General features: G+C 37.5%; 1 protein-coding gene across 9 annotated transcripts in view; it reads right to left on the bottom strand.

The window, feature by feature from the left end:
- The window catches only part of LOC123564302 (uncharacterized), a 139,130-nt gene that overhangs the window by 40,105 nt on the left and 77,994 nt on the right, over positions 1 to 21,031 (bottom strand). For 8 of the 9 annotated variants that reach the window (XM_053536935.1, XM_053536936.1, XM_053536938.1 and 5 more), the window contains 2 exons: positions 20,022 to 20,205; positions 11,659 to 11,720 (listed from right to left, as the gene is read on the bottom strand). In XM_053536935.1, the coding sequence (XP_053392910.1) occupies positions 11,659 to 11,720; positions 20,022 to 20,205 (246 nt within the window). Of the gene's footprint in view, positions 1 to 11,520; positions 11,583 to 11,658; positions 11,721 to 20,021; positions 20,206 to 21,031 lie in introns of all 9 variants that reach the window. The other variant, XM_053536934.1, reaches the window with a different exon arrangement.

Raw genomic sequence — 21,031 nt, 5'->3', positions numbered from 1 at the left:
AGATCAATTCCAAATTACAGCTTCTATCGCATACACTAGGCTTTTCTTTGATTTGAACTAGTGACCTACTTTTAGATCCCAGATGACCCATATTCAAACTCGACCTAGACTTTATCAAGGCAATTATTCAGACTTAATTTCATAAAGATCAGTTGAAAAATACAGCCTCTATCGCATCCACAAGATTTTTCCTTGATTTGACCTAGTGACCTACTTTTTGAACCCAGATGACCCATATTCGGACCCGACCTAGACTTCTTCAAGGCAATTATTCTGACCAAATTTCATGAAGATCAATTGAAAAATACAGCCTCTATCGCATACACAAGGTTTTTCTTTGATCTGACCAAACTTCATGAAGATCAATTGAAAAATACAGCCTCTATCGCATACACAAGGTTTTTCTTTGATTTTGACCTAGTGACCTAGTTTTTGACCCCAGATGACCCATTTTCGAACTTGGCCTAGATTTCATCAAGGTAATCATTCTCACCAAATTTCATGAAGATCAGTTGAAAAATACAGCCTCTTATCACATACACAAGCTAAATGTTGACGGACGACAGACGCCGGACGCCGGACATTGAGCGATCAGAAAACTCACCTGAGCCTTGCTCAGGTGAGCTAAAAATGGGATTTACCATCAAATAAAATCATTGCCGTTCAGATGCATGTTATAATATTTTTATACATCTAAGAAACTCCAAACAATGATTTTATTAGACAATAAAATCAATGTCTGGACTATAATATTTTCTTAAATTGCAATAAAGTGAAAGCAGTCACAAGGGGATGGGCAAAATGACTCAAGTTATTCAGGTGTCTGTGCAATTAAAACATAGAAAATATATGGGGAAAAATACCAGGGACCAGATGATTGCCTGAGTCAGACCTGGTGCTCCAGTCACCAATGCACTAGTCAGACCTGGTGCTTCAGTCACAAATGCACTAGTCAGACCTGGTGCTCTAGTCACCAATGCACTAGTCAGACCTGGTGCTTCAGTCACCAATGCACTAGTCAGACCTGGTGCTTCAGTCACCAATGCACTAGTCAGATCTGGTGCTTCAGTCACAAATGCACTAGTCAGACCTGGTGCTCTAGTCACCAATGCACTAGTCAGACCTGGTGCTTCAGTCACCAATGCACTAGTCAGACCTGGTGCTCCAGTCACCAATGCATGAGTCAGACCTGGTGCTCCAGTCATCAATGCACGAGTCAGACCTGGTGCTCCAGTCACCAATGCACGAGTCAGACCTGGTGCTCCAGTCATCAATGCACGAGTCAGACTTGGTGCTCCAGTCACCAATGCATGAGTCAGACCTGGTGCTCCAGTCACCAATGCACGAGTCAGACCTGGTGCTCCAGTCACCAATGCACGAGTCAGACCTGGTGCTCCAGTCACCAATGCACTAGTCAGACCTGGTGCTCCAGTCACCAATGCACGAGTCAGACCTGGTGCTTCAGTCACCAATGCACTAGTCAGACCTGGTGCTCCAGTCACCAATGCACTAGTCAGACCTGGTGCTCCAGTCACCAATGCACTAGTCAGACCTGGTGCTCCAGTCACCAATGCACGAGTCAGACCTGGTGCTCCAGTCACCAATGCACGAGTCAGACCTGGTGCTCCAGTCACCAATGCACGAGTCAGACCTGGTGCTCCAGTCAGCAATGCACGAGTCAGACCTGGTGCTCCAGTCACCAATGCACGACTAAGACCTGGTGCTTCAGTCACCAATGCACGAGTCAGACCTTGTGCTCCAGTCACCAATGCACGAGTCAGACCTGGTGCTTCAGTCACCAATGCACTAGTCAGACCTGGTGCTCCAGTCACCAATGCACTAGTCAGACCTGGTGCTCCAGTCACCAATGCACTAGTCAGACCTGGTGCTCCAGTCAGCAATGCACGAGTCAGACCTGGTGCTCCAGTCACCAATGCACGAGTCAGACCTGGTGCTCCAGTCAGCAATGCACGAGTCAGACCTGGTGCTTCAGTCACCAATGCACTAGTCAGACCTGGTGCTTCAGTCACCAATGCACTAGTCAGACCTGGTGCTCCAGTCACCAATGCACGAGTCAGACCTGGTGCTCCAGTCAGCAATGCACGAGTCAGACCTGGTGCTCCAGTCACCAATGCACGACTAAGACCTGGTGCTTCAGTCACCAATGCACGAATCAGACCTTGTGCTCCAGTCACCAATGCACGAGTCAGACCTGGTGCTCCAGCCATCAATGCACGAGTCAGACCTGGTGCTCCAGTCACCAATGCACGACTAACACCTGGTGCTTCAGTCAGCAATGCACTAGTCAGACCTTGTGCTCCAGTCACCAATGCACGACTAAGACCTGGTGCTCCAGTAACCAATGCACGGGTCAGACCTGGTGCTCCAGTCATCAATGCACTAGTCAGACCTGGTGCTCAAGTCACCAATGCACTAGTCAGACCTGGTGCTTCAGTCACCAATGCACGAGTCAGACCTGGTGCTCCAGTCACCAATGCACGAGTCAGACCTAGTGCTCCAGTCATCAATGCACGAGTTAGACCTGGTGCTCCAGTCACCAATGCACGACTAAGACCTGGTGCTTCAGTCACCAATGCACGAGTCAGACCTTGTGCTCCAGTCACCAATGCATGAGCGTCTCAGACCTGATGCTCCAGTCAATCAACTAGCCTGTGTCAGTCAGCAATGACGTCTGTTGTGCTCCAGTCACCAATGCACGACTAAGACCTGGTGCTCTCAGTCAGCAATGCAGAGGTCAGACCTGTGCTCCAGTCATCAATGCACGATCAGACCTGGTGCTCCAGTATCAATGCACGGTCAGACGGCCCGGTGTCCATCATATCATGACACACTGGTGCTCTCCAATGCAGATCAATTTTACACAATGCATGAGTCAGACCTGGTTCACATTGACAGTTCATCATATGTACGAGCAAGTGGAGTTTCACTGTAATTTTTCTTTTAATTGATTATGCTAAAATTATCTTGCCCCAATTATTACTACTAACTTTACTCATTTTTCACCTTCTGTTTCCAAACTGACATAAAATGGTTTTATAAAGTTGATTTTATTTACTTATAATTAAGGTTACGATCCACATATATATGAGTTTTATTCACCACTGCTCGCATCTATTTCTTGCAGACAAATTTCCAAATTCATTAGTGTAAGTGTGCTGGCCTTGTACATACAAGGATAGATTTAATGGATTATCTGGCACTTGGAGGGAGCATGTCTAGCCTACCAAAAAATGTATTACAAATTCTATATACTTTTAACAGAGGTTTTATTAAATGTTTTCGCCTATCTGCATAAATCACAAAGCCATCCACGCTGGCAATCAATAGGTCATTTATCTTGTCAAAAATAAAAAAAGAGTTTCGGTGCTTGGGGAAATCTTCACTCTCCAATCAATAAGATAATTTAATTTTTACATACTTTTATTTTCTGCCAAGGAGACAGGGTTGTAGAACCACATTTATCATTATTTCAAACATTACCATTTCGGTGTTTAATTAATAGATGTGGCGATGATTTAAGTGTTTCTTGATGTCTGAAGAGCTTCAGGGTTGTCTGCGACTGTCTCTTCAACTATCACATTATGAGGAATTGTTCCAATAATCACGTTACATTTGTCTCATTTATAGCTCATTCAGACTTGAACAACCAATGTCTTACGAAATTTCAAGTTTTGAAATGAACTGCAAAACGGAATCAAAGTTTTCAGGTCTTGAAATAGTAACAATCCCAGCTAAAAGAAAATTCTGTTATGAATTGAAAGTCACAATAACAGGAGATTAATTTATTACAGAAGCTAGAAATAAGTCACATACAAGTTACTAATGACCAAAAGTTCATACAAGACAGAAACAGTGACCCTAAGTCGTTCAAATGACCTTGACTGTTTGACCTTGAATATAATTATGTATGACACACTAGATCATGTATGGTAACTACTGTGTTTAGCCCTTAGAGGAAACATGTGCCACTATTTTGAAAACTTTGGAAAAGAATCTAACAATGATGCTTAGTACACCAAGTTTCATGAAGAGCCATCAAGCAGCTCATGAGAAGAAGTCATTTAAAGGTTTTTCTAATTTTAGCCTTTTGACCCCTTAAAGGGGCCAAGAGCCCCACAGTTTGGAAAAGACCTTATAAAGATGCCATAGACAAAGTTTGATGAAGATCCATCATCAGCTCATGAGAAGAAGTAGTTTAAACATATTTATTTTCTATCTTTAGCTCTAGCAGCCCCTAGAACAGGCTAGGGGGTGCCATTTGAACAAAATTGGGAGAGGACCATACCAGGATATGCTAGAGACCAATTCTGGTGTAATTCTTACCAGTAGTTTCTAAGGAGATGTTTATTTCAATTGTAGATGATGAACAATGGGTGCCGGACAATCCACCTACACTAATAGTACATCCTGAACGTTAGGCACAGGGTGAGCTAAAAAATTTGGCAAAAAGATGTGGCACATTGTGAATTTCAATACATATATCACACCAGATTTATACACCATATTAAACTATGCAAAACCTCTGCAAAAGATTTCTGTCTACTGTGCATAAAATTTGTCCTAAATCTGATTTTGTTTTGTCTATATCATTTATTTACCTTTTGTAATGTTAAAAGATTTTACACTTTGATAATTGTCTGGAATTTTTATGAATTATCTGAAATACAAAGGAATAATTTTTTTCCTTATATTTGGACTTACTCAACTCTGAACTCTTATTAATTATCTGAAATACAAATGAGCCGTGCCATGAGAAAACCAACATAGTGGGTATGCGACCAGCATGGATCCAGACCAGCCTGCGCATCCGCGCAGTCTGGTCAGGCTCCATGCTGTTCGCTTTTAAAGCCTATTGGAATTGGAGAAACTGTTAGCGAACAGCATGGATCCTGACCAGACTGCGCGGATGCGCAGGCTGGTCTGGATCCATGCTGGTCGCATACCCACTATGTTGGTTTTCCCATGGCACGGCTCAAATGAATATTTTTTTCTCTATATTAAACCTACTCAACTCCAAACTCTTTTATGAATTATCTGAAATACAAAGGAATAAATGTTTTTCCCTATTATTAGACTTATTCAACCCCAACTCTTTAAATATTTTATCATGTTGCCTCTGCCCTATGGGGAGTATTAATTGATCTTTATGAAATTAGACAAGTGTTGGAATAGAAGATTTCCCTAGAACAAAACTTGGCATATTCCTGATAGCAATTTGATACAACAGATGTAATTTTTGTCAATATATGAACTGTTCAATACAAAAGCATTGTGTTAAATGATATATGAACAAAACAAAAGTGCTTTAGTCTGCTAGTGGCAAGGGATTCTGCCTTTCATGGTCTTTAGTCATGAACACCCCTTTGAAAAACTAGATGCCCATGGGCAACATGTCCAGCCTGCCCTTTGACCCCAACTGTGACCTTGACCTTTTAGATAGAGTCTGTCTCATTGAGTTAAACATTCATGCTAAATATAAACAAGATTCCTCAATGCATGTCAAAGTTATGGGTCAGACAAGATCCAACTGTGACCTTGACCTTTGAGATAGGAACCTGGTGTTTGAGCATGACACTCTGTCTCACTGAGGTTACCATTCATGCCAAATATAAACAAGGTTCCTCAATGCATGTCAAAGTTATGGGCCAGACAAGATCTGACATGACCTTTGACCTCCGTGACCTTGACCTTTGAGATAGAAACCTGGGGTTTGCACACGACACCCCGTCTCACTGAGGTTAGCATTCATGGCAAATATGTACACACGTACGCACACACACACGGCCGCATACACACACATACACCGAACAGCCATTTGGACAAGTATGTCTTTGCTTCCGCAAGTGGGCTCAACAATAAATGGTACTGCCCAAATTGAATGATAGACCAGTCCATTTTAGAAAGGTTAATAATACAGTGATGGATACACATTAACCTGGCAAAGGTCTTCCAATGAGAAAAACTCCAGGAATTATTCTGTTTCTGAATTTTCAATCAAAGAAGAGAAAATGGAAATGTAAAATATATACAAAAGCCCTGAAAGAGCACTTAACTCTTCCTAAAGACAATTTATGAGGACATCTTAACAGGGGTTAATCATGAGGGTTGTTTCTATAGACGAGGCGTTCAATACTATATCCAACATCTAACCTCTCAAATAAGTTATGCCTGCAATTATTTGTACAATATTTGGTGAAATATTACAGACCAAAAGCTGGACAGACCAAATTAATGACAGGCTGTTATGTCATTAAGCGTAGCACGAAAACAGCATCAAGAACTGGCTTTGTTCCGATAACTATATTGTCTGACCATCTATGTATCTTGATAAAGTAAACATTGTTAAGACAAGACCTAAAGTACCTCAAACATTTGTGATAGACATGACAGGAGACAGAATATACCAGCATGAGCTATTGACTTCTAGATTGTTCCATTAGTCTAAATAACAAGATATAGACACACAGGTCATCTTCTTTCTTCTTTCTAAAATGCTTCCAGTCATGGCTGTCTTCTTGTCAGGATAAAAATCCTTAAACAAGATGTCCCTGTAGCATTAATGTGTGTGTGTCAAAAGAAAGCATGCACTAGACTTCTTAAAACTTCTCTACAAAAACATCAGCAGCAGGCTGGCACCAATATAATGTTACTGAATGGTTATGACTACTTCATGTAATAGGTACAAACCATTCAATGTATTTGAAACAAATACACATGTTTGCAGTTAATCCAGGAAATATTTAAGAAACTGAGGCCCAGCATGCAAACCTTGTGAAGGCTTTAAATACAACTGACTATCTTGATAAAACATGTTAGACTGATGAAAGAACAAGAATTCTAACACGATCCGCAGCAGTTGCTATATAAACATATAGCGAAATCGCCTATACATGAATCTACGATAAAATATAGCTCTTCCATTCCGCCCTACGATTGTAACACGACTGAGATTCTACTCTGCTTCCGTTATATACCGACTAAATACTCGACTTTTTCAGTGTAATGTAGTAGTAATAAAAAGTACATCAAATTTTCTGAAACAAACAATATCTAACTGATAAATTTATTTGTTTATATTTTACCGTAAGAATATGTTTCAGCCCGGTAAGTTTAAACTTCAACACCAGTGCATCTATGTCTGGTCGTGTGTGTAGTTTACAATTTCTGCGTTGTAGGCACAACAAATGTCAACTAGATTCTACTTTGACAGTAAATAAATTATAATTAATTTTCCAATCTTCCAGACTCAAGTTTTTACGTGTTTATATGCCGCCGCAATGTTCTGGCGTGTATGTTTCAGTGCCATCTGTAGGTGACGTGTACTATTTTTAGAAACTGCATATATAAACCTTGAATTAAGTATTTACCTCTGATTTCTATATCCGACCTTAGATGTTATTGAAAATAACATTTTCACGGCAATAACTACTTAATACTTTAATTAAAATTTACTGAATATTGGAAAATTCCGTTTGATGCAACGCTTTCCATTCGTGGGGAGGTTTTTATAATAGCATATGGCCAGCTGAATGACAATCGCGCTAAAATGTAGTGCTGTAAAATGCGAAGAATTTACGTGGTTAGAATCGAAATAATAAATATGTTCCAATAATTTTATCAGTTAATAAAATATGGGCAGTCGTTCGGATGCGAATATTAAATCACTCGTGCTACGCACTCGTGATTTAATTATTACGCATCCGAACTCCTGCCCATATTTTATTAACTGATAAAATATAGGCACATATTTATTATTTCTTAATTAAAGTGACTGCCAGAACAGACATTTTCTTGTCATGTTTTTACATTACTAATGTATCTTATATACTACTGTACAGGTCAGCTCTGTGTCAGAGTCACAACAATAGCTGTGGGTCATTCTTTCTATAATGTGCAAAGCAAGTAACAACCACAAGTGTACCAAAAGTCATTCATACAAGGAAGGCATAGACATTTTGAACTTGTTTCTGAATGTCAATTAAGCAAGTCATTCAAATTCATATAAAGCTGTTTCTATTTTTTGCTGCAACATATAAGTACTGCCCAAAAAATGTGTAACCAACTGAACAAATCAATGTTCATCAGACCTAATATAAAGTTGTATGATTCCTATTGTACAATTCCTACAGCAAAATCTGTTTATAAGGCTATTTTCCACCATTAATTCACTTATGTAAAGATTGTAGATTAATCTATCCCGTGTTCTTTGATCCCATACCAGTATTTGAATGTGTTTTCTGCAAGTGCAACTGACAATCAAAATGAAGACTGAAAGACTTCAGACATATTTACTGCCTTTCTACAACATCCATCTATCCAAGAAACAAACTGAAGACCTATAGGTTTTAAATCTTTATGCCTTTTCCAATGGTGCAAACCATTGTAGATTATTTTTTCTAGAAACAGATAAAGTCATTTTCCCACCATCAACAATTCTATCAGCATCCACTGAAACATTTGTACCAGGGTTTAGTCAAGTGATGGATAAGTTTATCATATAAATGGCAGATCAGTATGACAGTTTCTTTAATTCTATAGGGTTAATGTCTTCCCCTTGTCTCACTGATATTGTGTGATGACAGATAGACAAAACTAATGGATTCTTGCAAAGAGTGATACATTCTGGCACTGTCTTCAATCACACACTCACATTATTTCTCAAAATGAAAATATTGAACCCTGATGAAGGCAAAGTCTGAAGAAAGAAATAATAAATATTTGAGCCACACCATGAGAACCAACATAATGCATTTGCAACCAACATGGATCCAGACCAGCCTGCGCATTCGCATCAGGATCCATGCTGTTCCCTTTCAAAGCCTATTGCAATTAGAGAAACCATTAGCAAACAGCATGGATCCTGACCAGACTGCATAGCTGCGCAAGCTGGTCTGGATCAATGCTGGTCACAAATGCACTATGTTGGTTTTCTCATGGTGCGGCTCACTTATGAAATTCCCATACTCTACTGACTACATTCTCTGCCCTATTTTGAGAGAAAATAATTTCAAATAATTACAGAAAATTATGCACACAGTGTTATCTTATATACTCATCCAGTTAAATCTTAGAACACTTGCCATCATACGTCATAATTATGAGAACATTTGAGAAAATCATTTACAAATATGAACACAAATGACACTTTAATGATTGATATATTTGGTCTACAAGAAAAGACGACTCTCAACAAGCAAAACAAGCAATGATTCAACTTCTGAATAAAAAACCCAAGACAGTAACAGTGAAAGTTTGTGACTAAATATTCAGATTTCATGGAGGCACCAATTCTTCAAATATAAAATAAAATTCAAGCAATATTTCATTTATCTTATTAAAATCAACAAACTCATTTCCCCCATGAAAAAAAAGAAGCTATTTTGGCTGAATTCACAAAATTTGGAGAAGTTTCACTGGAATTTTATATGTCAAACAGTCTGGTTTATTTACAATAGTAAAGCAGGCATTGATCAAGGGAGGCAGACGGTGTAAGTTTTGGCTGCAAAACTGACAGAGAAAAACAGCCTCTTGCTTCCTATTTTTTATATGGTGATAGACTTCAATCAGTAATGTACTTTATGAATTGCATCAGCCTATTATTGTGGAGAAAGCATTTAAATTTGTTACTTTTCAGTTCCAACTCAAATGTATATGAAATGGTGTTCATATAGCTGTTTGTTAGGGCATTAGCAACAAGTTGACAGGAAACACCTTAAGGCAAACAATACACATAGAGAAAACCCATTCCATCCAAGATATATACCAGTTTTACAGAGAAGAAAATAAAGTTATACAATGGGCATTCAAAATACATTTTGGAAATGACAGGATGGTAGAAGGAATCTGAATAAATGATGAAGAAAATGAATAATGTATGAAAAATAAACCCAATACAAAAGATCACCATTATAATCACAGAAAGATGAAACAAATGAAACCAAAAATTTCACAAAAAAAAAGCAAAACCAAACAAGGTCTTTGGTAACACTGGTGGGAAAAAAATGCGACACTTTAAGGCAAACCGAATGTGCTGTTAATTAACTCAGGTTAACACACTTATAGCACTCACCCAAAGTTTAGGAGTATCTGATACTCACACAAGTTTGAGGAGTACCCAACATTTATCTCGGTTTGAACCAATAAATTGCGGTGTTTCAAGATTCATACAAGTTTAGGTAGCCAACAAAGGTAGTACCTGACACAGGAGTATTCAACAGTCAACTCTGTTTTACAAAATAAACAGGTGAATATCTGACACTAACACAAGTTTGAGGAGTCCTAGATATCTTTCTCAGTTGGGAAGTATCTGATAACCACAGAAGTCAAACTATCAAGCAATTTATCTGGGTTTTAACCAATCAACTAGGAAGTACCTGACACTCATAGAAATCAAACTATCTGAGTTTTAACCAATCAACTGGGAAGTATTTGACACTCACACAAGTCAAACTATCAAGCAATTTATCTGAGTTTTAACCAATCAACTGGGAAGTATCTGATGCTCACACAAGTCGAACTATCAAGCATTTATCTGAGTTTTAACCAATCAACTGGGAAGTATCTGACACTCACACAAGTCAAACTATCAAGCAATTTATCTGAGTTTTAACCAATTAACTGGGAAGTATCTGACACTCACACAAATCAAACTATCAAGCATTTATCTGAGTTTTAACCAATCAACTGGGAAGTATCTGATGCTCACACAAGTCGAACTATCAAGCATTTATCTGAGTTTTAACCAATCAACTGGGAAGTATCTGACACTCACACAAGTCAAACTATCAAGCAATTTATCTGGGTTTTAACCAATCAACTGGGAAGTATCTGACACTCACACAAGTTTGAGGAGTATTCAACATATATCTGGTTTTTAAGCAATCAACTTGGGAGTATCTAACACTCATCTTTGATTAAAACTGCATACATCTGGGTAAATTTACCCATGATTTTCATCATTTGTAGAGACTTGTAAAATAAGAAACTCCATAAGTTTAAGGAATTTAAAGCCTGGTTTCCTGAACAAAGGAAATACCAAAAGATATGTCATTTGTAGTACTTAGTTATCACTGCATTGATTTAATACATGAGACTGGGAAGAAACGAAACCACATGTAAATGGTTGGAAATTCAGTGGACAAAAAATGATCACAACTTCTTAGATGAGTCTTCAGCTCATGTAAGAAAAACAAATACTAGCCAAAATTTGATTCAGTAATTCTAAATAGCATAAACATGACTTCAAAAGTTTTCAATTTTTTATTCATAATGAAAAATTCAATGATTTTTTTCTTCAAAATACACATTACCGGTAATTGAATCAAAAGTGCTTGCTTCTAATTAACTTCTGTAGAATTACTGAATCATAAACTGATAATTCTGGTGCGATGTTTTACTCATCACTTCAAAAACACAGTCACAGGACAACCAGTCCCCCGTTACTTCCGATGTTAGTTAAACACCATATAAAACATCTAGGGTTACGTGTTACAATCTTACTCGGAAACAGTACATCAAAGTTCAATTGTTCACAAATCCTTCCTGTGTAGCGACTGGTACAACTGGTGAAATATAAATATAATTATACATTTTAATATATGCAATACTGTATAAAGTAAAATTCTCAACAATGCTTACTTGGTATAATAACAGCAATATTCAAATCCTGGCAAATTTTACCCTCATATTCTTCCGTGCAGCTGCAACATACAATAACATTTGGTTAACTTTTCAAACACACAAAATCTTCTATAGCACTAATGCATCAAATATCTTTGAAATATCTTTGATAAAGGTTTAATACAGAAGAATAGAATTAGATATCAAAATGAGAAACTGCGATTTCAGTATATGTAGTAATTCCTTATGCATAACAATAAGTGTGATCTACAACTGTCAACTTTAATCAAACCGCTCGCTACATATTAATCTTCATTAATTAAAACAAATAAATGAGCTGTGCCATGAGAAAACCAACATAGTAGCTTTGCGACCAGCATGGATCCAGACCAGCCTGCGCATCCATGCTGTTCGCTTTCAAAGTCTACTGCAATTAGAGAAACTGTTAGCGAACAGCAGGGATCCTGACCAGACTGCGCGGATGCGCAGGCTGGTCTGGATCCATGCTGGTTGCAAAGCCACTATGTTGGTTTTCTCATGGCACTGCTCAAATTGTTCTACAAGAACAGCAGAATGCATAAGCCGTTATTTTGGACAATAGTCTGTAATATTCTGACAGATGTTTAGTATTATGTATAGGAAAGCATACAAATATTCCTATCAATAGTAGGTTCAACAGTACTAAATGTTACATGCCTGTCAATAGTAAGTTCAACAGTACCAAATGTTACACACCTATAAATAGTAGTTACAATAGTACTATTGTTACAAACAGTATCATAATAAACAATACTATAAATACTGAATTAGTACAGAATTCATATAAATAACAAGACCTTTTTAAATAAATTTTATTATGACAGTAAATGATTTTAATATTGTACATTTTTATAGTTGGATAATCTAAACAAAACAAACTTTTACAAGGCCACTTAACCCTTAACCTGCTAAATTTCTACAATGAATTTGTCCATCTTTCAATTTGGACAGTACCATTAACTGTTAAAAGGGGTGCCTACCAAACAGATTCTGACTGAATGGAGAACAGTGCAGATCTTGATCAGACTTCATGGAAGATCTACACAGATATGCAGGCTGATCATGATCTACAGTTGTCACAAAGGCAGAATCAATTATGGGTTAAGCAATATTTATTGTCTGTGGAGGTGAAGTACCCAAAAAGTAAAAATAATCATCATGGCATATCATAAAAGACAATAAACAACTAGAGCTGCTTTTGAGAAAAGCACATGTCTCCCACAACTGCCTAATCATCTGAGTAGTATATGAGTCAACCATGCACCAAGACCTCAACTGCCTTATCAGACTTTCAGTGCTTTGATTATCAAACAAGAGCTGTCCGTAAGACAGCCAATGCTCGACTATTCGAATTATTGTCCCAGAAGCAGGAAAATGTTACCAAAAATGTTAAAATATCTATAGAGTTTCGATCAAGTATCTGCATCATCAGTTTCATGTTCAAAAGGGGACATAATTTGACCAAAATTCATGTCAGAGTTCTGGGACTTGATGCAATCAACTAATTTTATAACCCCAAAAGCACATGTAAAGTTTCAAATAATATCTGCATTTGTTCTGCAGATAGTAACTAGCACGCAAAACTTTAACCAGAATTTTCTAAGTCTAATAGGGGGCATAATTTGCCCATAATACATGTAAGAGTTATGGGACTTGACCCAGTGAGGTTGGTAATTGATCTAGAAAAATAAAAAATAAGTTTCAAATATATATGCCTTTGAGTAATAGCTGTATGTACTTGCATGCAAAACATTAACCAGGATTTTCTGAGTCCAAAGGGGGCATAATTTGGCAAAAATGCAGGTCAGAGTTATGGTACTTGATGCTATCAGTTAGTTTTATAACCCCGAAGACATCATGTAAAGTTTCAATTCAATATCTGCATTAGTTTTGGAGACAGTAACTTGCATGTAAAACTTCAACCAGGATTTTCTAAGTCCAAAAGAGGGCATAATTTGCCCAAAATACATGTCAGTGTAATGGGACTTGATCCAGTGAGGTTGGTAATTGATCTAGAAAAAGAAAAAAAAAAAGTTTCAAATCATTATGCCTTTAAGTAATAGCTGTATGTACTTGCACGCAAAACTTTAACCGGGATTTTCTAAGTCCAAAAGGGGGCATAATTTGGCCAAAATGCAGGTCAGAGTTATGGGACTTGATGCTATCAACTAGTGTTATAACCCTGAAGACACATGTGAAGTTTCAATTCAATATCTGCATTAGTTTTGGAGACAGTAACTTGCATGTAAAACCAGGATTTTCTAAGTCCAAAAGGGGGCATAATTTGCTCAAAATACATGTCAGAGTTATGGAACTTGACCCAGTGCAGTTGGTAATTGACCTAGAAAAAGGAAAATAAGTTTCAAAGCTGTATGCCTTTGAGTGATAGCTGTATGTACTTGCATGCAAAACTTCAACCAAGGTGTGACGCCGACACCAACGCCAGGGTGAATAGAATAGCTTCAAATAGAATAGCTTCAAATATTCAAGCTAAAAACAAGTTTCAATGGCCATAATTCCGAAGTGCCTGCACAGATTTGGCTACTCATCGACCTTGGCCGAGGAATTATTTATTCAAGTTTGGTGAAAATCAGATGAGAAATGTTCAACTTAGAGTGCGGACAATTCTTGCGACAGACAGACACACACAGGGGGTAAATCAGTATGTCTCCCACACCACTATGTGGTGGGAGACATAATTACTATCAAAATCACAGGAATATTCTTAATTTTCTTAGTTATCTTGGAATAAAAGATACATCTTTTCAAATGAAGCAATAAAATATTTATTCATTAAGATAATGGCAAGAATTGCATTAACAAGAGCTGTCAGAGGACAGCAACGCTCGACTATTCAACAGCCTTGTCAACTGAATGAATACAAAAGTTGAAAAAGAGGAATAATTTTGTAAAAGTGCAAAACAGGGTTATTGAACCAGCATGGTGCTTATCAGCTCATGACAGCAGACAAGTGTGTGAAGTTTCAATTCATTCCCATTAGTGGGTACTAAGATATAAGTTTACATATAAAAATTTAACCAAAAACTGCTAAGTAAAAGTGAAAGGTCATAATTTTGTAAAAATGCAAAGTACAGTTATTGAACTTATAACATATCATGACAGTGAACAAGTGTGTGAAGTTTCAATCCTTTCCCATTAGTGGATACTGAGATACCAGCTTTGTACAAAAACTTAACCAAAAACTGCTAAGTCAAAAAAGGGGCATAATTTTGTAAAAAAGCAAAACAGAGTTATGGAACCTGTGCAATGTAAGTCAGTTTATCACAGTGAATAAGTGTGTGAAGTTTCAATCCATTCCCACAAGTGGTTACTGAGATACCAGCTTTTATACAAAAACTTTACCAAATCGGGACGCCGACAAACAAGCGTGTCCAATAGCTCTACTTATCTTTGAATAGTCGAGCTTAAAATGAAATAACAGCTCGCTTGCATCCAACTACCAATATGTAATATTTTAACACGACCTGATTTATTTCCCTATTAAACAAAGAAGGCTAAAACTGTATGTTATTATGAAACACACACACAGTTTGTACATCTTTATCAATTTACGTAATAGTGTAAAACATCATAGCTGTGCAATGTAAACGAAAACCTCCCAGGACAGGCAATTATCTGGTGAATATCTTCAAAGATGTAAACAATAATTCTTGATCACCTGTTAGAATCGAAAAAATTATTTACATGTATCTCCAGTGTTCATTCCAGAATTTTTTTAAGTGTGGTCAAAGGCCCCCATTAAGGCAAAAACTCGGGGACATTTGAAAGCAACAGGGGTCACGAAAGAATAACTGTTTTACCCAAAATGAAAAGCTGTATTTTTAACACTTTTGTTACACGTAGCTCAACGCATTACTTTTGCTGTTCTTAAAAAATAATTCCAAGTCATAATATTCTTATCGTTGTCGAAACCTACCCATGGAAAGTCCGACAGCCATTTACTACGGAATGAATGTTTGTCGCCTGATTCTGACGTCACTGGGTGATTTAGCGGTATCTGACAAACCATCTTTCTTTGGACTTTGTTCTCTGTCGTCTGCTGTTTTCAAACGTTTTGAGAAAAACGTAAAATTTGTTTCTTTTTTCTCCAAATCGCGACTGTTCTTTTTTTGTCCACCATTGCATAGCAACTTTGAAAGTTGTTGTTAGGCGACCAGAGACTCACTACTATTTTCACATTGACTAATGAAATGGCGCATTATGTCACAGAAGAGTCGTATTTGATTCACAACTGCTGGAAGTCGGCGCTTATGGCTATATGTAAACGGATTGAATATTTTGTTTTCTGAAAATGTGTGCGCCCAATGGGCGCTAAAGGGCGAACATTTATGCACCCAAACGGTAAAATACGCACCAATGGCCCCATGGCGCGGCCTGGAATGAACACTGTATCTCATTTAGTGATTTTCTTTAATAAAATTAACGTTGTTCAGATGAGTATTATTATATCACTCCAGCTGCTCCCTTGTTCTCATCTCTAAAGATTTTGACATAGCAACGGACTGAAAACAAAGTTTGGCAGACAGGTAGAAGGACAAATGGTTGGAGGGATGCAGCCCATTTCTATGTCCCCCTTTTTTCTTGGAAAAAGGCAGGAGACAATAAAAAACGATGATATTCTCCAAATTTCCAACCATCTATAAACCAGGTTTCCTGAAATAAACTCCTTGTACTTTGAAATTTATCACAGTATGTATCTTTTGTTACTGATAGACTAATGGACCAACTGACATAGGGCAGACAAAATAAACTGTCTTCTATATAGCAATCTCTTGGTGCTTTTTCAGCTACTGCAGGATCCACTTAAACCATATTCTTTAATATATGCTGCCATACCATTATAAACCTGCATAATCTCCATATTGCTCTCTGTCCTTTGAACATAGTGGGAGCTCTTAAAACAGTGTGCCTGAACATTGCACAAGCTCCCTGGACATTGTAGAAGCTGCCTCAACAGTAGGAGAGCTTCAAGAACAATGTAGGAACTCCCTGAACATACAGGAGCTGCATGAACATTGTTGGAGCTCTGTTCATGTTTTCAAAGGCAACTTACACTGAATTACTGAAACCATCAGTAACATCCTGTAATAATGTATGCAGAAATAAAGTATTACCTGTAACAAATAGACATGTTATAAATAAATACCTTCTACATCTTATTTAGGCACAATTTAAGCACTTCAAACAACTATAAGTTAAGCTTGAGCTGGTTTATGTTGTAAACATAAGTAAATAAATCTAAATGAATACAACAAAGAACCTGAGTGAAGAGCTAGGCCTGTATGCTGTAGCCTGTAAACTCTACATTCTATAAGAAGATGATTGTACTAATTATATTACATAGCTTTCTGAATGCTTTTTAGTACACTGCTGTTCTTGTCACTTTTGGGGGGTGTTTAGAGAAGAGAGAAAACATGTATAAATAGAGAGATTCTTGCACTCGCAAGCTGTTATAACACCTTTTTATATATGCGCCTTCCGTGGCAAAACATAAAGGTATTATGGTCCCAAAATGGATAATTAAAATAGAAATGACATCAACATGAAAAAACCAACTCAGATATTCACACGCATTTCATGGAAATTTAATGATGTTGAGGTAGAATGTATTCTTTTTACATTTTATGCTAGAATAGCGTTAGCACATGTATATTTCATATTATTTTACAAATTCTTCAGAATCTCTCAGGATACAATGGTACCCTCGCCCTACGAGCTTGGGCACCAACCAATCCCTTGGGATTCTGCAGACGTTATAATATGAAAAAACACGTTATCCCTACATAAATGTATGGACAGTGTTAGATAAACATACTGTGTACAATGAAGCTTTATTTATCCAACTTTTGCAAAAATAAAATAGTAGAAATGTATAGATTAAAAAAAGATGATTCCTCGAAGAGTACAGAATTTTACAGTTGCAATCCCATTTAAATCTTGTACTACTGCATTTTACTGTTGTGAACTAAAACACATTCAAAGTGACAAATGTACAACTAGAAATGTGTCCATGGGACACAGATGCCCCCACTACATGACATTAGTCAGGGGCCAGAACTCCTACAATACTGAATGAATCCGGATGCGAAACCCTAGGTGCACAACTACACATGCTGACCAACATTCCTGTAAACTTTGGTGATTCTAGGTCAAATACTTTTGGGGCTATGCACGACACAACATTAAAATGACCAATTTTTTCCGAAGTCAGGGGCCATAACTCCTACATGACTGGATAAATCCGGATGCGAAACCCCAGGTGCACAACTACACATGCTGACCAACATGCCTGTAAAGTTTTGTGACTCTAGGTCATATACTTTTGGAGCTAGGCACGACACAACATTAAAATGACCAATTTTTACAAAGTCAGGGGCCATAACTTCTACACGACTGAATGAATCCGGACGCGAAACCCCAGGTGCACAACTACACATGCTGACCAACATTCCTGTAAACTTTGGTGATTCTAGGTCAAATACTTTTGGAGCTATGCGTGACACAACATTAAAATGACCAATGTTTTACTAAGTCAGGGGCCATAACTCCTATATGTCTGGATGAATCCAGACGCGAAACCCCAGGTGCACAACTGCACATGCTGACCAACATGCCTGTAAAGTTTTGTGACTCTAGGTCATATACTTTTGGAGCTAGGCACGACACAACATTAAAATGACCAATTTTTACAAAGTCAGGGGCCATAACTTCTACATGACTGAATGGATCCGGACGCGAAACCCCAGGTGCACAACTACACATGCTGACCAACATTCTTGTAAAGTCTTGTGACTCTACGTCAAATACTTTCAGAGCTACGCGCAACACAACATTTTCGGAAGGACGGACGGACGGACAGACGGACGGAAGGACAGACGGACAAGAGCAAATCTATATGCCCCCCCCAAAGTGGGGGCATAAAAACTTAAATTTCAACGAGGAGCAATTTATTAATTTCTTGAAATAATGCAGAGGTGAGGTTGAAAAAAATGTTGGTTCGTTCTTTTGCATGACAAATTCACAGTCATAAAACTGGTTATTTCCGACAGCAAAATTAAACTGATACAGAAATTTGTATCTAATTGTTCATTTAACAAAATTACAACCTGCCGTAGCTTGCAAGATGCTGAAGTTACAATATTAGGCAGGTTTTCTTTTCCAATTTTCAGGTTTCCGCCAAAATGAGTTTTACTTTTTATAAAATGATCAAAGAAGGTATTTCTGATTAGTTCACTGATACCACATTCTAAAACAAAATATGTTATAAATTCTTAAGTTTAATGATCGTAGAAAAAGAAACAAACATGAATTTGCCAAAATAAAGATTTGGTGTTTTGAACGGGTGTCCAACAATTTTCTTCCTGAGGCATCCATATTGCCTGTATACTCACACAACAGCAGAAACATTCAAAGAATCATTACTTATACCACATTTTGGAAACATGAAAGCTACCTCATTCGGAAGTATACTGTCATCTTTACAGCTTGTTCAGTCTTAGAAAAAAAACTTTTGTAAATAAAGCTGTCTTCTACAAAAAGAGACTTTTAACCCTTAGCCTGCTGCAGGCGAATTTAACAGCCTTTGCAAACAGCTTGGAACCAGATCAGACGCCGATTAAATCGGCGTCTGATCAGGTTCCAAGCTGTTTGCTACTCTGACAATATTTCTTCCAATTTTGGAGCAAATTGGATGAACTTTACAATTTTAGCAGACGACATTTCCAGCAGACGACAATTTATCTAGTATGCTAAAGGTTAACTTCCAAATGCTTTTGTTGATGATGTATACCAAGTTTCATTCCAACTGGTGGAAACTGTATTAGGAATTTAGTAGTTTTTTTAGTACACATTATAATGTCCATAAGAAATTCCAATTCTCTGTGTTCATAAAAGGGGCCATAGTTCTAACAAAATGCAAGTCAAGAGTTATAGCTCTTATCCTTAATACTTGCATAAAATGATAATAAACAAGTGTACAAAGTTTCAGAGCTATAACTTTTATACTATTCGAGTAAAGTACCAAAACAAAAAAAAAATGCAATTTTCTAAATACAAAAAGAGTCCTAATCCGGACAAATTATAAGTGAGAGTGATGGTTCTTGTACTACTTAATCACCTAATAATGATAAACAAATGTGCAAAGTTTCAAAGCTATAGCTCTGATAGGTTTTGAGAAATGAGAACCTAAAAACAAAATACGATAGTCAACAATCAAGTGATGATAATATCACATAAGATTTTTTATCAAAACTCTGATGAACTACTGAAAGCACTGTATATATGTGACTAGGACTGCAAAAGGACATGGAAAATGAACTTACTGACAGCTGGCTATTCGTTCGCCCTGTATGACAAGCACAAAACATGTTCCACCATTGCGACATCCTGTCCTGTTTGCCTCGTCTTTGGTACACTGAATGCCTCGTAGACTACCATTTATTGTTGGCTCTGTTGGGGAGGGGGTAGTGGTCGGAGCAGGGGTTGCTGGGACTCGTCCACAACCCTCTAAAACATCAGACAAAGAGACATAAATAATTTCAAAGAAAATTTTAATCATAATATATTACTGTAAACCATTTTCTGGGAATGAGTTCTGTAGGTTTTATTAATTAGCCTTTTTGTAGATTTCAGAAATTTCACGAAGATATAGAAAGATGGTCAGGCGTAATTGTGTCTACAACTAACTTCATGAGGTAGACAAAACAAGGATTCACAGTAGAATGTTTTTGTTAGAGATAGAGTTTATAAAGTGAATTCTAATATCTGACATGGTGTGAAATCTACGTTTGACCAATCAGAATTGCAGAGTCAGTCGTGTTCATTTAACTGACGTTTACAAATAGTATCTGATTCTCTGCCTACCTTTGACTGACACCAGGAATAAACGAAAATTTGAAGGCTTCCTTTGAAATATTAATGAAGGGGTGTAAATTCAGTCAATGCTCTTCTGTGTGTAGAGCCATTCTTCAAAAATTAATGCTACAGTCACATTGGAATAAGAAGCCACATTTTTTTAAAATAACTAGCTCTGATTGGTCAAAAAAGTAGGTTGCACACTATGTATAAGTAGATCTACATAGATAAAACGGAGTTTAACCCTTAGCCTGCTGGCGGCAAGTGATTCTGCCTTTGCGACCAGTGCAGACCAAGATCAGCCTGCACATCCGTGCAGTCTGATCATGGTCTGCACTGTTCGCTATTCAGTCAGTAATTTTTCAGTGAACACCCCTTTGAATAATAAGTGGTATGGCCCAAACTGAATGATGGACCGGTCCATTTTAGATATTTAGCAGGGTAAGGGTTTAACCAAACCTGTAAATGCATATAACAA

Source organism: Mercenaria mercenaria, chromosome 2 (assembly GCF_021730395.1).
Source record: "Mercenaria mercenaria strain notata chromosome 2, MADL_Memer_1, whole genome shotgun sequence".
In the NCBI taxonomy this organism is placed as follows: domain Eukaryota; kingdom Metazoa; phylum Mollusca; class Bivalvia; order Venerida; family Veneridae; genus Mercenaria; species Mercenaria mercenaria.
The sequence above is the reverse complement of the archived record's forward strand: the minus strand, read 5'-3'. Positions and strand labels throughout refer to the sequence as shown.